The sequence below is a fragment of the Aotus nancymaae genome, unplaced genomic scaffold (assembly GCF_030222135.1).
Source record: "Aotus nancymaae isolate 86718 unplaced genomic scaffold, 86718_ANA_hifiasm-v0.15.2.pri h1tg000010l, whole genome shotgun sequence".
In the NCBI taxonomy this organism is placed as follows: Eukaryota; Metazoa; Chordata; class Mammalia; order Primates; family Aotidae; genus Aotus; species Aotus nancymaae.
The window spans coordinates 35,832,439-35,849,434 of record NW_026988421.1 but is presented as its reverse complement, the minus strand read 5'-3'; the positions used below and the strand labels follow the sequence as shown (position 1 = coordinate 35,849,434).

Genomic DNA, 16,996 nt, shown 5'->3' with positions numbered 1-16,996 from the left:
CTTCAGTGGGAAAAAGGTGTGGGTAGGCAGATGTGCATTGGTGGGGCTGCTCTGTTGAAGCTCCCTGATGGTCATGCATGGTCTGCTGGCAAAGGAGCTATGATGAGGACCCCCAGGAAGTACCCCAGTTGGGCATCTGAGGCCAGCCTGCAAATGAGCTTGGTCAGGCTGGGGCTCTTGGGGAGACCTGCAGACAGAAAGCACTTGGACTGGCTGTTTCTCATGGGCAAGACCATCCTGCTCTGTCCAGATCTGACAGTACCCCAAGGCTAAAGTCTTCTATAGTAGTATGGCAACCCTTGGGGAACTGGTATCTTTTCCTGTGCACTGCTGCAGACAGTCTTACAGTTCCTGAGCTTACCTACAGTCTTAAGGTTCTTGAGCCTGCCAAGAAGTGACAGTTTTTATGCACTCATTGTAAGATGGGGAACCATAGAAGCCAGGTTTTTTTTTTCTTTTTCTTTTTTTCAAAATCATGGAGAATAGATATGGTCAAATAGAAGCCAAGTTTTTACACACATACTCAAGTATGGTATTTGAGTCAAAGCCTTGGTAATATAACTGTTTCCAACTGTATTCTGTTATAATGAGATGAGAGCAGATTTTTATTGAATTCATGCAGATAACCATATTGCCATAGAATTACTCATGAATAGTTTCCCAATTTTGACGGGATCAACTGGGGTAAAAAGTAAAAATGTCTACCTTTATTCATAAAAGTATACTTTACCAAATTGCTCCAAACTATAAATAGCTAAAGAGAAAAGTTTCCTTAAATCTGAAAAGCAAAACATTAAAGAATCAACAAGGTTTCAAATAATAGTCACAAAAATATTGTCTTCATCAGTTATTTGATCTCACATAATTAATTTTTTTCTGTGGTGGGATATCACAATGAATAGGTACTTAATTTTCATTCTGCTTGTTTTGGGTTAGAAGTTGTACAAATCCATCAGTTTCTTCAATAGAGCCATGCCTGTGCTGTAGTTAATATTATATGCTCTACCTGAATAAATTCCCCTGGGAAAGTTGAGCCCCATATATACAAAATAGGAAAACAGGCCACATGGTTGCAAGAAGTTTCACCTAATTCCCTATGGTCATTTGATTTTTTAATTGGTTGTCTTTAAACGTAGGTTCATGGCTTAAAACTATTTTGCAAACTGAGATTATCATGCTACTATTAATTCACATTTTATTTTCGTGTTTTACCTGTAACTTGTTAAGTTTCTGCAGAAGTACAATTCCTAACAGAAGAACGCTGGCCCAGCACTTTGAGATTATAGCCATTACCTACAGAACAGACCAAATTAAACTTAACAGTAAACTTCAGACAGACAGCCTGGGGGCAACTTTTCTGAAACTCCCTTGTTGCTCATTTGTGGCTAAAAGGGTTTTGGCACTGACTCCTAGTCACTGATCACTTCCTTCCAATGTGGGACAAGTCCAAATCAAACAGGGGCAGCTTCGTCTCAGCACCAAGAGACCTCAGTATTTACCTAAATTAGTTGAAAAATGGTGTTGGTGGGGTGAGGGGAGGAAGTGTGCTGGAACCAATGCTCTGTAAAAGTTGAGGGACTAGGGATAACTGTACATAGACAATACATATGTTAAATAAGATGCATGAATAAAGTCCTGTTGCTGCAAGTTCAAAAAAAAAAGAAAACTTATTTCTACACAAAATCCTGCACATGAATGATTTTAACAACTTTTTATTCGTCATTGCCAAATACTGAAAGCAACCAACATGTCTTTCAATAGGTGGATAGATAAACAAAGTGGTAAATCCATACAATGGAAGATTTCTTATTGTTAAAAAGAAATGAGCTGTCAAACCATGAAAACACATGGGGGAAGCATATACATATTAGTAACTAAAATAAACTAACCTGAAAAGTCTATATACATATGATTTCAACGATATGACATTCTGGACTAGGCAAAACTGTATTGACACTAAAATATTTATTTTTTTTCTGCCAAGGTCTTGGGGGAAGAGAGGAATAAATAGGCAGAACACAGAGGACTTTTAGGGCAGTGAAACTATTCTGTATGATACTAATGTGCTGGATACATGTCATACATTAGTTAAAGCCCATCAAATGTGCAACATAAAGAGTGAACCCTATATAAGCTGGACTTTGTTCCTGGTGATGTGTCAATGTTGGTCTATTGATTGCAGCTATGAAAACAAACTGGTGAGAGTTACTAATTGTGGGGGTGGTTATCTGTGGGTGAGAGGAGGGAGTATGTGGGAACTGTGTACTTTCCACTTAGTTTTGCTGGGAACCCAAAACAACCCCACAAAATAAATTCTACTAATTAAAAAATTCCCACTGTAATCCATAATTCTAGTTAAGCTGAGGTTTGCATTATTCTTTGACTGTGGAGGGCTTATTGCTGATACTCTCCTGATCCTTTTGACTGAGATGTGTGTTTTACAGGATGGGATGTGAACTGTCATTAAACTTGGAGTTGGAAAACTGAAATTCTTTTTTAAATTTTATTTATTTATTTGTTTATTTTAGTATAGAACATTATTTTGAGTAACTTGTCTTTATAAAATTTACATTTAAAGAAAATCAACATTTGGAAAATTATTCTGCTTTAAAAAGTTCAGGGTGGGGGGGAGACAGAATAAAAAATTGAATTTAAAATAAAAGTAATTACCATTTTACATAAAAATAAATATACTTTATGTATGCTAATGGATTTGAAAAATGTTCTGTTCTTTTGAACTGGGGATTGCATTCCCCACCCTTGATTCACCATCTCCTGACACCTGTCAATAAAGCCCACTATTAACCTGGGCAAAGCTGTGATATTTTGACATCGATACGGAGTGAAAGTTTTCTTATTTTACTTATATTCCACACAATGCAAAGTAAAAATAATTCCAAATAAAACAATAGTTTTTAGGTACAATTTATAATTTTCTATGCACACACCGAGAATACATATTTTAAACCTGAATATGTAAATGTGCACAAATGTATAGGTATGTATTTATATTTCTTTTATTACAAAAACATTTTTACCATTTTGTTTTTTTGTAAAGATGAAGAATTGACAGGCTTTAGAAACTGCACTCTGTTATGCAGAAACTGGCTTCTCCTTGATGACCTGCCAGTGACCTTTGTCATGACATTGAAGGACTACCCTCTCCAGGGTAAGAAGTAATTCAGCTTCAATAGTTCCTCTTCTCTAGACATGTATAAAGCAGACACTATAAACATATACTGTAGGTTTATTTTGGCTCCAGTTAAGCTGACACCATCAAACTCATTTAGTATAGAACTTTCAGACATGGTTTCAGTATCAGCTCTCTGCTGCAATTCAGGTTAAAGAAAAGCTAGCTAAAACCTACACTGACCTTCTGCTGTGATAGTAGTTTAAAGCAAGTTCCTCATACTTTTATAATACTTAATGCCACAACTGCCGCTGTTTTCCTGGTATGTGTCTTAATGACAGTATACAGATGGGCAAAGTCAAAAGTTTTCAAAGTTTCAGAAGATATGTAGGTAGAAAGCAAGATGAGAAAGGCAGATTTTTAAAAAAGATATATATTTACTTAAATTTTTTTTTTGCTACTGTTATTTTAACTTACACTTAAAATTTTTTTTTATTATTGCATTTTAGGTTTTGGGGCACATGTGAAGAATATGCAAGATTGTTGCATAGGTACACACATGGCAGTGTGATTTGCTGCCTTCCTCCCCATCATCTATATCTGGCATTTCTCCCCATGCTATCTCTCCCCAACTCCCCACCCCACACTGTCCCTCCCCTATTTCCCCCTGACAGACCCCAGTGTGTGATGCTCCCCTCCCTGTGTCCATGTGTTCTCATTATTCAACACCCACCTATAAGTGAGAACATGTGGTGTTTGATTTTCTGTTCTTGTATCAGCTTGCTGAGAATGATGGTTTCCAGGTTCATCCATGTCCCTACAAAGGACACGAACTCATCGTTTTTTATGGCTGCATAGTATTCCATGGTGTATATGTGCCACATTTTCCCTGTCCAGTCTATCATCGATGGGCATTTGGGTTGGTTCCAGGTCTTTGCTATTGTAAACAGTGCTGCAATGAACATTCGTGTGCACGTGTCCTTATAGTAGAACGATTTATAATCCTTTGGATATATACCCAGTAGTGGGATTGCTGGGTCAAATGGAATTTCTATTTCTAGGTCCTTGAGGAATTGCCACACTGTCTTCCACAATGGTTGAACTACTTTACACTCCCACCGGAAAACTGAAATTCTAACACACTTTTGTGTTGGTGACACTTTATCTCATTGGGTCACCAAATGCTAATTCCTAAAAAACCAATCAAAATTAGAGGTCCCTTCTATCTTTAACTTATCTATGATGCTTTCATTTTATAAAAAGAAAGATCTAGGCAGGAGACTCAGTTAATCAAAAGGGAGGAGGGCAAATCAGGGACCCTCATCTCTCAAGGAATAAAATGATTGCTGTAAAGAGAGCAATTGAGCTTATTTTATCTGAAATAAGGTGGTAGTGTTCTTCTAGAATTGGTAGGTATGGGTGTTAGGCAGTGACTTTTGGCCCTGGGTAAAGAATTAACCAAGATCTAGACTCACTCAAGTACTGAAGGTTGTATGAAACTATACTTTCTGACCCCAGTTTTAATCGACTGGCACTGTAATTATTAACTAAATTAATATTTATTTTGCAAGTCACTCACTAGGCTGAATCATGAAATATCAAAACATAGTACACAATCAGTCAATGTTAGCAAACCCAGTTGAACTGAATGTTTTATTTGGGAGGAAGGGGTCAAGACTCAGAGGTTATGGGTTTCATAGCACCTGCAGACACCGTATCCTTGGTCAAGATATTGAATTTCTGAGGCCCAGCTTCCTCATGCCTAAAATGAGAGTACTTTTACCTTAGGCAAAAGTAATAGAATAAAGAGGAGTATGATGGGTATGAAAATTCTGTGTTAGTTGTCAGAATCCCTGTAAACATGACAGATAAAACATTATGTAACTGCATATTAATTTTTTAAATTTTAATTTTTATGGGTAAATTGTAGGTACTTCTATTTATGGGGTACATCTAATATTTTGATACAGGCATACAATGTATAATAATCACATCAGGGTAATTGGGGTTATGTCAAGCATTTATCATATCTTTGTGGTAAGCACATTCCAATTCCACTCTTTCAGTTATTTTCATTTATACAATAAATTATCATTGATTGTAGTCACCCTACTGTGCTGTCAAATACTAGATCTTATTAATTATATGTAACTATATTTTAACACTCATTAACCGTCTCCACTTTATCCCCCACTTCCTGCTACTCTTCTCAGCCTCTGGTAACCATTATTCTACTCTCTTATCTCCATGAATTCAATTGATTTAACTTTTAGCTCCCACATATTCGTGAACATATATTTGCCTTTCTGTGCCAGGCTTATTTCATTTAACATAATATCTTCCAGTTACATCTATGTTGTTGCAAGTGACAGGATGTCATTATTTTTTATGGCTGAATAATATTCCACTGGATAAATGTACCACTTTCTTTTTATCCATTTATCTGTTGCAGACACTCAAAATCTTGGCTATTGTGAATAGTGCTGCAATAAACATGGGAGTGCAAGTATCTCTTCAGTATACTGATTGTCTTACTTTTGGGTACATATCTAGCAATGAGGTTGCTGGATAATGTGGTAGTTCTATTTTTAGCTTTTTAGGAACCTCCATACTAGGTTGTTAAAATGTTTTCCATAGAGGTTGTACTAATTTACATGTCCATCAACAATGTACAAGTGTTCTTCTTAATCCACTTTATTGCTAGCATCAATTATTTCCTAATCTTTTGGATAAAGGCCATTTTAAGTGGGTCGAGATGATATCTCATTGTAGTTTTGATTTGTGTTTCTGTGATGATTAATGATGTTGAGTATTTTTCACATCTGTTTGCCATTTGTATGTCGTCTTTTGAGAAATTTCTATTTAAATCTTTGGCTCATTTAAAAAATAGAATTATTAGATTTTTTTCCTATTGAGTTGTTTGTGCTCTTTACATATTCTGGTTATTAATCCTCTGTTAGATGGATAGTGTGTAAATATTTTCTCCAATTCTGTGGGTTGTTGCTTCACTTTGTTGAATGTTTGCTTTGCAGAATCTTTTGAAACTTGATATGATCCTATTTATCCATTTTTGCTTTGGTTATCTGTGCTTCTGAGGTATTACTAAAAAATTTTTGCCAAGACCAATGTCCTGGAGAGTTTCCCGGATACTTTCTTTTAGTAGTTTCATAGTTTGTGGTCTTAGATTTAAGTCTTTGATTTATTTTAATTTGATTTTTGTATATGGTGAGAGATAGGGGTCTAGTTTCATTTTTCGGCATATAGGTATGTAATTTTCCCAGCACCATTTATTGAAGAGAATATCCTTTCCCCAATGTACGTTCTTGACACCTTTGTGAAAAATGAGTTTATTGTAGGTGTGTGGATTTATTTCTGGGTTCTCTATTCCATTCCATTGCTCTATGTATCTGTTTTAATGCCAGTACCGTGCTGTTCTGATTACTGTAGTCTGTAATATAATTTGAAGTCAGGTAATGTGATTCCTTCAGTTTTGTTCTTTTTGCTTCAGATATCCTGGACTATTCTGGGTCTTTTGTGGTTCCCTATAAATTATAGATTTTTTTTTCTTCTATTTCTGTGAAGAATGTCATTGCTGTTTTGATAAGGATTGCATTGAATATGTGGAGTGCTTAAGATAGTATGGACATTTTGACAATATTAATTATTTTAGTCCATAAACATGGAATATCTTTCCATTTTCGATGTCCTCTTTAATTTCTTTTATCAGTGTTTTATAGTTTTTATTGTAGAGATCCTTGGTTAAGTTATTCCTAGACATTTTATTTTGTGTGTAGCTATGGTAATGGAATTACTTCCTCTATGCACATGAAAAAGCTTATCCATCAGGATCAAGTAGGCTTCATCCTGGGGATGCAAGGCTGGTTCAACATACACAAGTCTATAAATGTAAACCACCACATAAAGAGAACCAAAGACAAAACCACATGATTCTCTCAATAGATGCAGAGAAGGCCTTCGAGAAAATTCAACAGCCCTTTATGCTAATAACTCTCAATAAACTAGGTATCGACAGAATATATCTCAAAACAATGAAAGCTATTTATGACAAACCCACAGCCAATATCATACTGAATGGGCAAAAACTGGAAGTGTTCTCTTTGAAATCTGGCACTAGACAAGGATGCCCTCTCTCACCACTCAATATAGTATTCAATATAGTATTGGAAATACTAGCCAGAGCAATTGGGCAAGAAAAAGAAATAAACGATATTCAATTAGGAAAGGAGGAACACAAATTGTCTCTATTTGCAGATGACTGGATTGTGTATTTAGAAGACCCCATTGTCTCACCCAAAATCTCCTGAAACTGATAAGCAACTTCAGCAAAGTCTTAGGATACACAATCAGTCTGCAGAAATCACAAGAATTCCTATACACGAATAACAGACTAACAGAGAGCCAAATCATGAGAGGACTCCCATTCACAATTGCTACAAAGAGAATAAAATACCTAGGAATACAACTAACAAAGGAGGTAAAGGACCTCTTCAAGGAGAACTGCAAACCACTGCTCAAGGAAATAGGAGAGGACACAAACAGATGGAAAAACATTCCATGCTCATGGTTAGGAAGAATAAGTATTATGAAAATGGCCATACTGCCCAAAGTAATTGATAGATTCAACATTATCCCCATCAAGCTACCTGTGACCCTCTTCACAGAACTGGAAAAACCACCTTAAACTTCATATGGAACCAAAAGAGTGCCCACATAGCCAAGTCAATTCTAAGCAAAAAGAACAAAGCTGGAGGCATCACGCTACCTGACTTCAAGCTATACTGCAAGGCTACAGTAATCAAAACAGCATGGGACTTGTACCAAAACACAGATACAGACCAATGGAACAGAACAGAGGCCTCGGAGGCAACACCACACATCTACAACCATCTGATCTTTCACAAATCTGACAAAAGCAAGCAAGGGGGAAAGGATTCCCTGTTAAATAAATGGTGTTGGTAAAACTGGCTAGCCATGTGCAGAAAGCAGAAACTGGACCTCTTCCTGATAACTTTCACTAAAATTACCTCCAGATGGATTAAAGACTTAAACATAAGACCTAACACCATAAAAGCCCTAGAAGAAAACCTAGGAAAACCATTCAGGACATAGGCATAGGCAAGGACTTCATGACTAAAACACGAAAAGGAATGGCAACAAAAGCCAAAATAGACAAATGGGATCTAATTAAACTCCAGAGCTTCTATACAGCAAATGAAACAATCACTAGAGTGAACTAGCAACCAATAGAATGGGAAAAATTTTTGCAATCTACCCATCTGACAAAGGACTTATATCCAGAATCTACAAAGAACTTAAACAGATTTACAAGAAAAAAATAAACAAACCCATTCAAAAGTGGTCGAAGTATATGAACAGACACTTCAAAAGAAGACATATATGAGGCCAACAAACATGAAAAAATGCTCATCATCACTGGTCATTAGAGAAATGCAAATCAAAACTACGTTGAGATACCATCTCATGCTGGTTAGAATGGTGATCATTAAATAATCTGGAGACTACAGACGCTGTAGAGGATGTGGAGAAATAGGAACACTTTTACATTGTTGCTGGGAGTGTAAATTAGTTCAACCATTGTGGAAGACAGTGTGGCGATTCCTCAAGGATTTAGAAATAGAAATTCCATTTGATTCAGCAATCCCATTACTAGGTGTATATCCAAAGATTGTATATCATTCTGTTAAAAAGACACATGAACACATATGTTCATTGCAGCACTGTTTACAATAGCAAAGCCCTGGAATCAACCCAAATGCACATCGATGACAGACTGGACAAGGAAAATGTGGCACATATACATCATGGAATACCATGCAGCCATAAAAAAGATGAGTTTGTGTCTTTCGTGGGGATAGGGATTAATCTGGAAACCATCATTCCCAGAAAACTGACACAAGAACAGAAAATCAAACACTGCATGTTCTCATTCATAGGTTGATGTTGAACAATGAGAACACATCAACACAGGGAGGGAAACATCACACACTGGGGTTTGTTGGAGGGGCAGGTGAGGGACATTAGGGGGTGGGGTGGTTGGGGAGGGATAATATGTGGAGAAATGCCAGATATAGGTGAGCAGGGGATGGAGGCAACAAACTACATTGCCATGTATGTACCTATGCAACAATCCTGCATGATCTGCACATGTACCCCAGAATTTAAAGTACCGTAAAAAAATAACTGTGAAGAGAAAAAAATAAAATAAAATAATGTGCACTAAAAATAAAGATGACTTATTGAAGGAATTTTGAGTCTAATAAACCTGAATTCAAATCTCAAAAAAAAAAAAAAAAAAGGACAGATTCAATTTGGGAGGATTTATGGCTGTATAGGAACAGCTCTGGAGTGCAGCTCCCAGTGAGAGACACACAGAAGGTGAGTGATCTCTGCATTTCCAATTGAGGTACTAGGTTAATTTCAATGGGACTGAATGTGGCTGTAGCCCAAGGAGGGCAAACCATGGCAGGATAGGGTGCTGCCTCACCCAGGAAGTGCAACTGACTGGAGGATCAGAGACTTCCCCACCTCGGCACTCTGGTTCAGATGCTACACTTCTCCCATGCTCTCTGCAACCCACAGACCAAGAGATCCTTGCTGGACTGAAAAGCACCACGAGTTGCCGGCATAGATCTGAGTGGCAGCTCCAGCAGATGCTATCTGGGTGAATGTTTTGACTAGCACTGAGTGTGCCTGTGGGATGGAGCTACCTCCTCCCTAGAAAGAGGGGGAACTGAAAGCAGGGAGACAGGTGATATGGCTGGGTGGGTCCCACCCCCAAAAGACCAGCAAACTGAAGCCCTCTGACTTGAGAGTTTCACAGCCAGTCCATCAGTTTGAGCTCGATCTGGGATGATTGAGCTCGGTGGGAGGAAGGATGTCCATCATTGCTGAGGCAGGTTTAAACCTACCTGTGTAAGCAAAAGCCAGAGGAAGCTTACATAGCAGCTGAACTGAGTCCGTGATAGCCAAGAGTGCCTCTGCAGGCAGACAAGGCACAGACTGCCTTCTCAAGTGGCTCCCTGACCTCTGTATAACCAAAAAGACACCTCATACAGAACAGCTCTGGCAGTCACCTGGTGGGTACCCTTCCGGGACAAAGCTACCAGAGGAAAGATCAGCCAGCCATACCTGCTGATCTGCAACCCCCACGGATGATTCAACATTAACAGAAAGGACGTCCAAGCAGAGACCCCATCCCAAATCACCAACTTCAAAAATCAAAGGTAGATAAATCCATGAAGATGGGGAGAAACCGATGCAAAAAGGATGAAATCATCCAAGACCAGAATGCTTCTCCTCCTCCAAGGGATCACAACTCCTCACCAGCAAGGGAACAAAACAGGATGGAGAATGAGTTTGACAAATTGACAGAAGCAGGCTTCAGAAGGTGGGTAATAACAAACTTCTGTGAGCTAAAGGAACATGTTCTAACCCAATGCAAAGAAACGAAATACCTTGGAAAAAGGTTAGACGAAATGCTAACTAGAATAACTAGCTTAGAGAAGCTAGCTTAAACCATAAACGACTTGATGGAGCCGAAAAACACAGCACAAGAACTTCACGAAGCATACACAAGTTTCAATAGCTGAATCGATCAAGCAGAAGAAAGGATATCAGAGATTGAAGATCAACCCAGTGAAATACAACAAGAAGGCAAGATTAGGGAAAAAAGAGTGAAGAGAAATGAACAAAGCCTCCAAGAAATATGGGACTATGTGAAAAGACCTGATCTATGTTTGATAAGTGTACCTGAATGTGACAAAGAGAATGAATCCAAGCTGGAAAATACTCTTCAGGATATTTTCCAGGAAAACTTCCCCAACCTAGCAAGGCAGGCCAATATTCAAGTCCAGGAAATACAGAGAATACCACAAAGATATTCCTCAAGAAGAGCAACCCCAAGGCACATAATCATCAGATTCACCAGGGTTGAAATGAAGGAGAAAATGCTAAGGGCAGCCAGAGAGAAAGGTCAGGTCACCCACAAAGGGAAGCCCATCAGACTCACAGCAGATCTCTCAGCAGAAACCCTACAAGCCAGAAGAGAGTGGGGGCCAATATTCAACATCCTTAAAGAAAAGAAGTTTCAACCTAGAATTTCATATTCAGCCAAACTAAGCTTCATAAGTGAAGGAGAAATAAAATCCTTTACAAACAAGCAATTACTGAGAGATTTTGTCACCACCAGACCTGCCATATAAGAGCTTCTGAAGCTCACCCAAGAAGACATACAGATGGCAAATAAATATATGAAAAATGCTCATGATTAAACATCATTAGGGGCCTACAAACTAAAACCCCAATGAGGTACTACTACATACTTATACAATGACTAAAATCCAAAACACTAATAGAACCAAATGTTGGCAAGGATGTGCAGCAGTGAGAACTATTAGTCATTGCTGGTGGAAGTGCAAAATGGTACAGACATTTCAGGAGGCAATTGGGCATTGTCTAACAAAACTAAGATATGTTTACCATATTATCTAATAGTTGTGTGCCTTGGTATTTGCCAAATGAATTGGAACTTTATTTCCACACAAAAGTCTGCATGTGGATGTTTATAGCAGCTTTTTTCATTGTTCTCAAAAATTAGATATCACCAAGGTGTTCTTCAATAGATGAATGAATAAACAATACGGTAAACCTATACAATGAGTGTTATTTAGTGTTAAAAAACGAACTATCAAGCCATGAAAAGACATGGAGAAACTTTATACATATTAGTAAGTTAAATCTTTTTTTTTTTTACTGTATTGTAACATGTTTATTAAGCATGAACCCCTATCAGTACTCCTAAACTGTAAACAATGAGGAACTGAGGTGTAAAAAGAAACATTAGGGATCATATTAATAGAAAAAAACCTTTAAATTTTCTTATTGCATTTATACAATCACACAATAAGCAAAATTGAATCCTTACTAAGCAAACATTTTTGCATATACTGCCTTCTCTTTATCTTTCTGTGCCTTTATCTTTTGTTTGACTTTCAGCAATTCTGCCTGGATAGCTTTATCTTCTGGTGCTATCTCCTGAGCTTTTTTAAGATCAGCCAATGCTTGATCATATTCTTTTAATCCTTGCCATCCTTGAGCTCTTCGGTACAATGCTTTGGTATTTGTTGGGTCTATTTCAAGAGCCTCCAAACAACTGTCAATTGCTTCCTGCCAATTTGACATCTTCAGTTTACAAGCACCAATATTCAGTACACAGCTTAAAGCTATAGGTTGCAGCTTGGCTCTATCTGCTGTCTCGATAAAAGCCTTTGAACTGTCAACATATCTTAAAACTTTTGCATATTTTTTAATGGCCATCTCCCAGTTCTGGGATTTGAAAAAAGTATTTCCAATGTTTTTTAAGTCTTCTGTTATTAATAAAATTTTATCTACGTCTTTTAAATCTATATCCGCATCCTCAGGGAAATCTGGATGGCTGTCGCCAGAGCCATCTTTTGGGAATATTCCCCAATCATCTCCTTCCTTCAATTCTCCACATTCTGCAATAACGCACAATTTGGCAGGTTTTTCACCTTTCACTTCTACGTTTTCCAATATCCTTGCCACTCCTATTCCTTTAATTACTTGGCCAAACACCACATGTTTCCCATCCAAATGAGGAGTTGGAACTGTTGTGATAAAAAACTGAGAACCATTTGTGTTGTGGTCTGCATTTGCCATGCTCAGTAAACCCTCCCGATCATGCTTATAATGGAAATTTTCATCTTCAAATTTTTCACCATAAATACTTTCTCCACCTGTCCCATTCTGATTTGAGAAGTCTCCACCCTGGATCATAAATTTCTTAATAATTCGATGAAAAGGGCATACTTTGAAATGGAGAGGTTTTCCAGTCGTGGGTCCAATGCCTTTTTCTCCTGTACACAGTGCACGAAAATTTTCCGCAGTTTTGGGTACAATATCTGCAAACAATTCTAAGACAATTCGACCCACTCACTCCCCTCCAATGTCCACGTCAAAGAAGACTCGAGGGTTACTGGGGTTGGAGGGCTTGGCTTGGGGGTACGGGTGCGACATCTCGACTTGCAGACGCGTTTGCAGGCAGGATCCGCGAACCTCGTGGCAGCCCGGCAGCTCCAGAGACTCGTAAGTTAAATCTTAAAAGGCTACATATTGTATGATTCCAACCGTAGGACATTTTGGAAAAGGCAAAACTATGCTGACACTGCAAAGATTATTTGTTGCTAGGGCTTGCAAGGAAGGGAGAGTGAACAAGTAGAGCACAGAGGGTTTTAAGGGCAGTAAAACTATTATATGTGAGACTACAATGGCGGATACATGTCATTATGCATTAGTTAAGTCCCACAGAATGTACAACACAAAGAATGAACCCCACATGAACTATGAGCTTTGGTTGATAATGATATGTCAATTTTGGTTCATTGATTGTAACTAATTAACCACACTAATGAGAGTTCTTGATTGTGAGAGAGGCTGTGTGTTGGTGCAGGGAAAGGAGCATGTGGTAGCTATATACTTTCCACTTAGTGTTGCTGGAAACCCAAAACTGCTGTTAAGAAATAAATTTTTTAAAAGCCCACTCTAATCCACTATTGTAGCCAAAAGAATTGATATTCCCCTGATCATTGGACTGAGATGTGAATTCTATGAGATGGGATGTGACATGTTACTGAACTGGGAGTTGAAAAACTTGGATTCTAAGAAAAAGTCTTACAATGATGTATCATGATCGTTTGTCTCACTGAATCAACAATTGCTCATTTCTAAAAAAGAAAAAAGAAAAAGAAAAAAAAGGAAAGTTTAGAGTAGTTGATCTCAGAGATCCCATCTGTTTACAAATTATGTATAATTATTTCATTGTATAAATTGAAAGGTCTAGGTAGGAGTCTCAGCTCAGCAGAAGAGAGGAGGAACAGAACTGGGACACCTAGTGCTCAAGGAATGAAATGATTATTCTAAAGAGAGCAACTGATCTTATTTTACCCAAAACCAGGTAGTATATTTCTGTTGGAGTTTAGAGTTATGTGAGTCAAAGACCAAGTTACTGCTTTTATGTGCCCTGTATAAAGCATTCTCCAAGGCCTTGGACTCACCCAAGTACTAAAGGTTATAAAACCAAACTCTTCTGACCTCCCAATCTAGTCAACTGAGGCTGTCATTGTTGATGAAATTAATGTTTATTTTGAAAATCATTTACTAGACTGAATCATGAAATACTGAATGATTGTACACAATCAGTAAATATTGGTGGACTCAACTGAACTGAATGTTTTGCTTGAAATGAAACCTTCAAGACACAGGGGTTATGGATTCCAGTCTCAGCTGTAGCACTAGCAGACACCATGTTCTTGGCTAAGGTTATGAATCTTAAGGCTTAGGTCTCTCATTCCTGAAATTGAACAATTTTTTTGTAAGCAAAGGTAATTGAAAGATTCCAAAGAGACATGAGGTGTGAAAATTCTCTGTAAATTGTTATAATCCCTGTTAAGAATGAACAGTAAAGCAATGTGCAACTGTGTCTTAACATAACTTTATTTTTCTTAGTAAGAGAACTGGAAACAACCCCACTAAGCAATTTAGAACAAATATGATACTATATTTAAAAAATGGCTTTGCATAAGTATTGTCATTAGTGATCTAGTAATGTGTATCTTTCTAGTTGTATTTAGATCCTCAACTCAAGATGTCAGCTCCTGTTAAGGTCTATACATTGGGATGGTTCTGTGCTGTGGGTCCATTTACTGATTTCCCTACCTTCCATCCTCTATTGCATCCACAACTGTTGTTCTGTTCATAATTTCCTTTGGTTGCTGTGCATTATTACATTATCTCTGAAAATAAGAGACCAAAAACTATAGAAAGCAGCCATGTCTGGAGGTAACTGGGAGGTTGAGAAGCCCTAGTTTCTCAATCCCTTAGCACCAAATTGTCTGAGAGTGGCTCTTCCCTCAGTTACACTGAGCATTTCCCCTCTGCAGTGATGGAGAAGGTAGAACTCATTTCTTCTCATAAGCATCTCTGGTGCTGTATTCCTTAGAGACAAATAAAGCGTTCTATTTAATGTGAAGCCTGTTTTATAAACAGAATCAATGTAGTGTATATTCAGAATAACTAATATTTGGAAGTTTGTTTTGTTTTGCTAAAATTGTTCTCAAGGCAGCTCTGGTGTATGAGATAATGCATCACAATGGGCATCAGAAGACCTCAGCTCCAATCCTAGTTCTGCCAGCTATGAGCTGTGTGGCACCGACAGGTGTCCTGTTTTCCCAGGGTCTCCCTTTTCTCATTTGAAAAATAAAAAATAACAATTCCTACCTTCACGTGTTTTTTAATGGGGTTTAATGGTAAAAGTGTTTATATCTGCTAAGCTAATTTGCTTGATATATGTTTTGTTATTTAAGATATATGAGTTATGTTAGCTATTTCATATTTAGGCTGCTGTATTTTTAGTAGGCTATATTGTAATATTTGAAAGGATTTCATTATAAAGGACAAAGTCTTCTAATCTTTGATATAGCATTGACATACTTTTTAAATATACAAGGCATAGAATGCATTCATTTCCCTCAAAATCATAAATTCCCAACTGGTTATTAAGAATTCAGAATTTTGAGTGATTTTTTTTTACATCGGATTATTTACTTTAATGCTTTCAATTATGATGGTGCATTGGAACCACTTAGGTTAAAATTTTTTTTAAAATAACCAATACCTAGGCTCCAACCAAGTACAAAGAAACCAGAATGTACAGAGTGGGTACTGGAACGAAGGAGAACAAGATCAAAGGATGTTTTATTTTTATATCTATCAGTGGGTCAAAGTTCTTTCAGAAGAGAGGCGTATAGTGGACCTAGGTGATTGGTCACTTTATACGTCAAAGAGGCACACACTGAATTAGCATAGAGTGTTATAAAAGGCTTGGAGTGCAAGCTCACAGTTGTCTTAGTAAGAAGAGAAAGCTTCAATGGATCCCTTTGTGGTCCTTGTGCTCTCTCTCTCCTGTTTGCTTCTCCTTTCACTCTGGAGACAGAGCTCTAAAAGAGGGAAACTCCCTCCTGGCCCCACTCCTCTCCCAATTGTTGGAAATCTCCTACAGATAGATATTAAGGACATCACCAAATCCTTAACCAATGTAAGTATGCTCCTTCAGTGGCTTGCAAAACGTAAGTAAATTCACCTTATTTTCAAACAAAGTATATTCCTAGAGGTACTTTGTTACAAGAGATCATTGTAAAGTAAGATACTTTGAAAGGCTTTTGTTGCCTTTTCCAGTTTGTCAGTGTCAGAGATAGCGGAATGAAATCACTCATTTTGTGAGTAGAAAAAGATGTCGATTTTTGCATGTTAGAATCAAAATAACAAAGTGGCAATAATTTGAAGTGCTTTGTTCTTTCTTCATTTTATAACCATTTGCTATAATTTTTGGCTGATGTTAAATGGTAAGGAATGTGGTAGTTGTTAAGAGATTTCATTAAATAAGCCCTCTACTATATTAACCATGTGTTTTATTCAGAATAGCTGTGAAAATTGAACTTCTCTGAAGAATTAATTTATGCCTGTTGTCAAGGAAATAGCTGTGGGTTCAGGACCAGCAAAAGCAGATAAGTGGTAGATAAGACATTATAGACTTCCATTATTAGATCCACAAACTAATGTTTTAATTAAACTATAGCTACAATATATAAACCCCCAAATGACCTTAGGGTTTAGTAATAGTAGGAAGAGGGGTAGAAGATATATAAGTATAGGGTATTTTCTCAAGTGAAAGATGGTTTAAGAGTGTTAATATATGAATACCCCTTGTTATGTAATAATTAGCACATAGAGTAAAGGGCTGTGATTAGT

The 16,996-nt window shown here is 37.5% G+C and overlaps 1 protein-coding gene and 1 pseudogene across 1 annotated transcript in view; one reads left to right on the top strand and one right to left on the bottom strand.

Annotated features, from left to right (window-relative positions):
* Positions 1–11,910: 11,910 nt before the first annotated feature.
* Positions 11,911–13,222, bottom strand: LOC105709170 (peptidyl-prolyl cis-trans isomerase D-like; annotated as a pseudogene).
* A 2,810-nt stretch (positions 13,223–16,032) lies between these two features.
* Positions 16,033–16,996, top strand: part of LOC135273997 (cytochrome P450 2C19-like) — a 72,786-nt gene continuing 71,822 nt past the window's right edge. Inside the window, exon 1 of the mRNA XM_064374091.1 lies at positions 16,033–16,283. Within this exon, the coding sequence (XP_064230161.1) occupies positions 16,116–16,283 (168 nt within the window). The 5' untranslated portion in view covers positions 16,033–16,115. The remainder of the gene's footprint in view (positions 16,284–16,996) is intronic.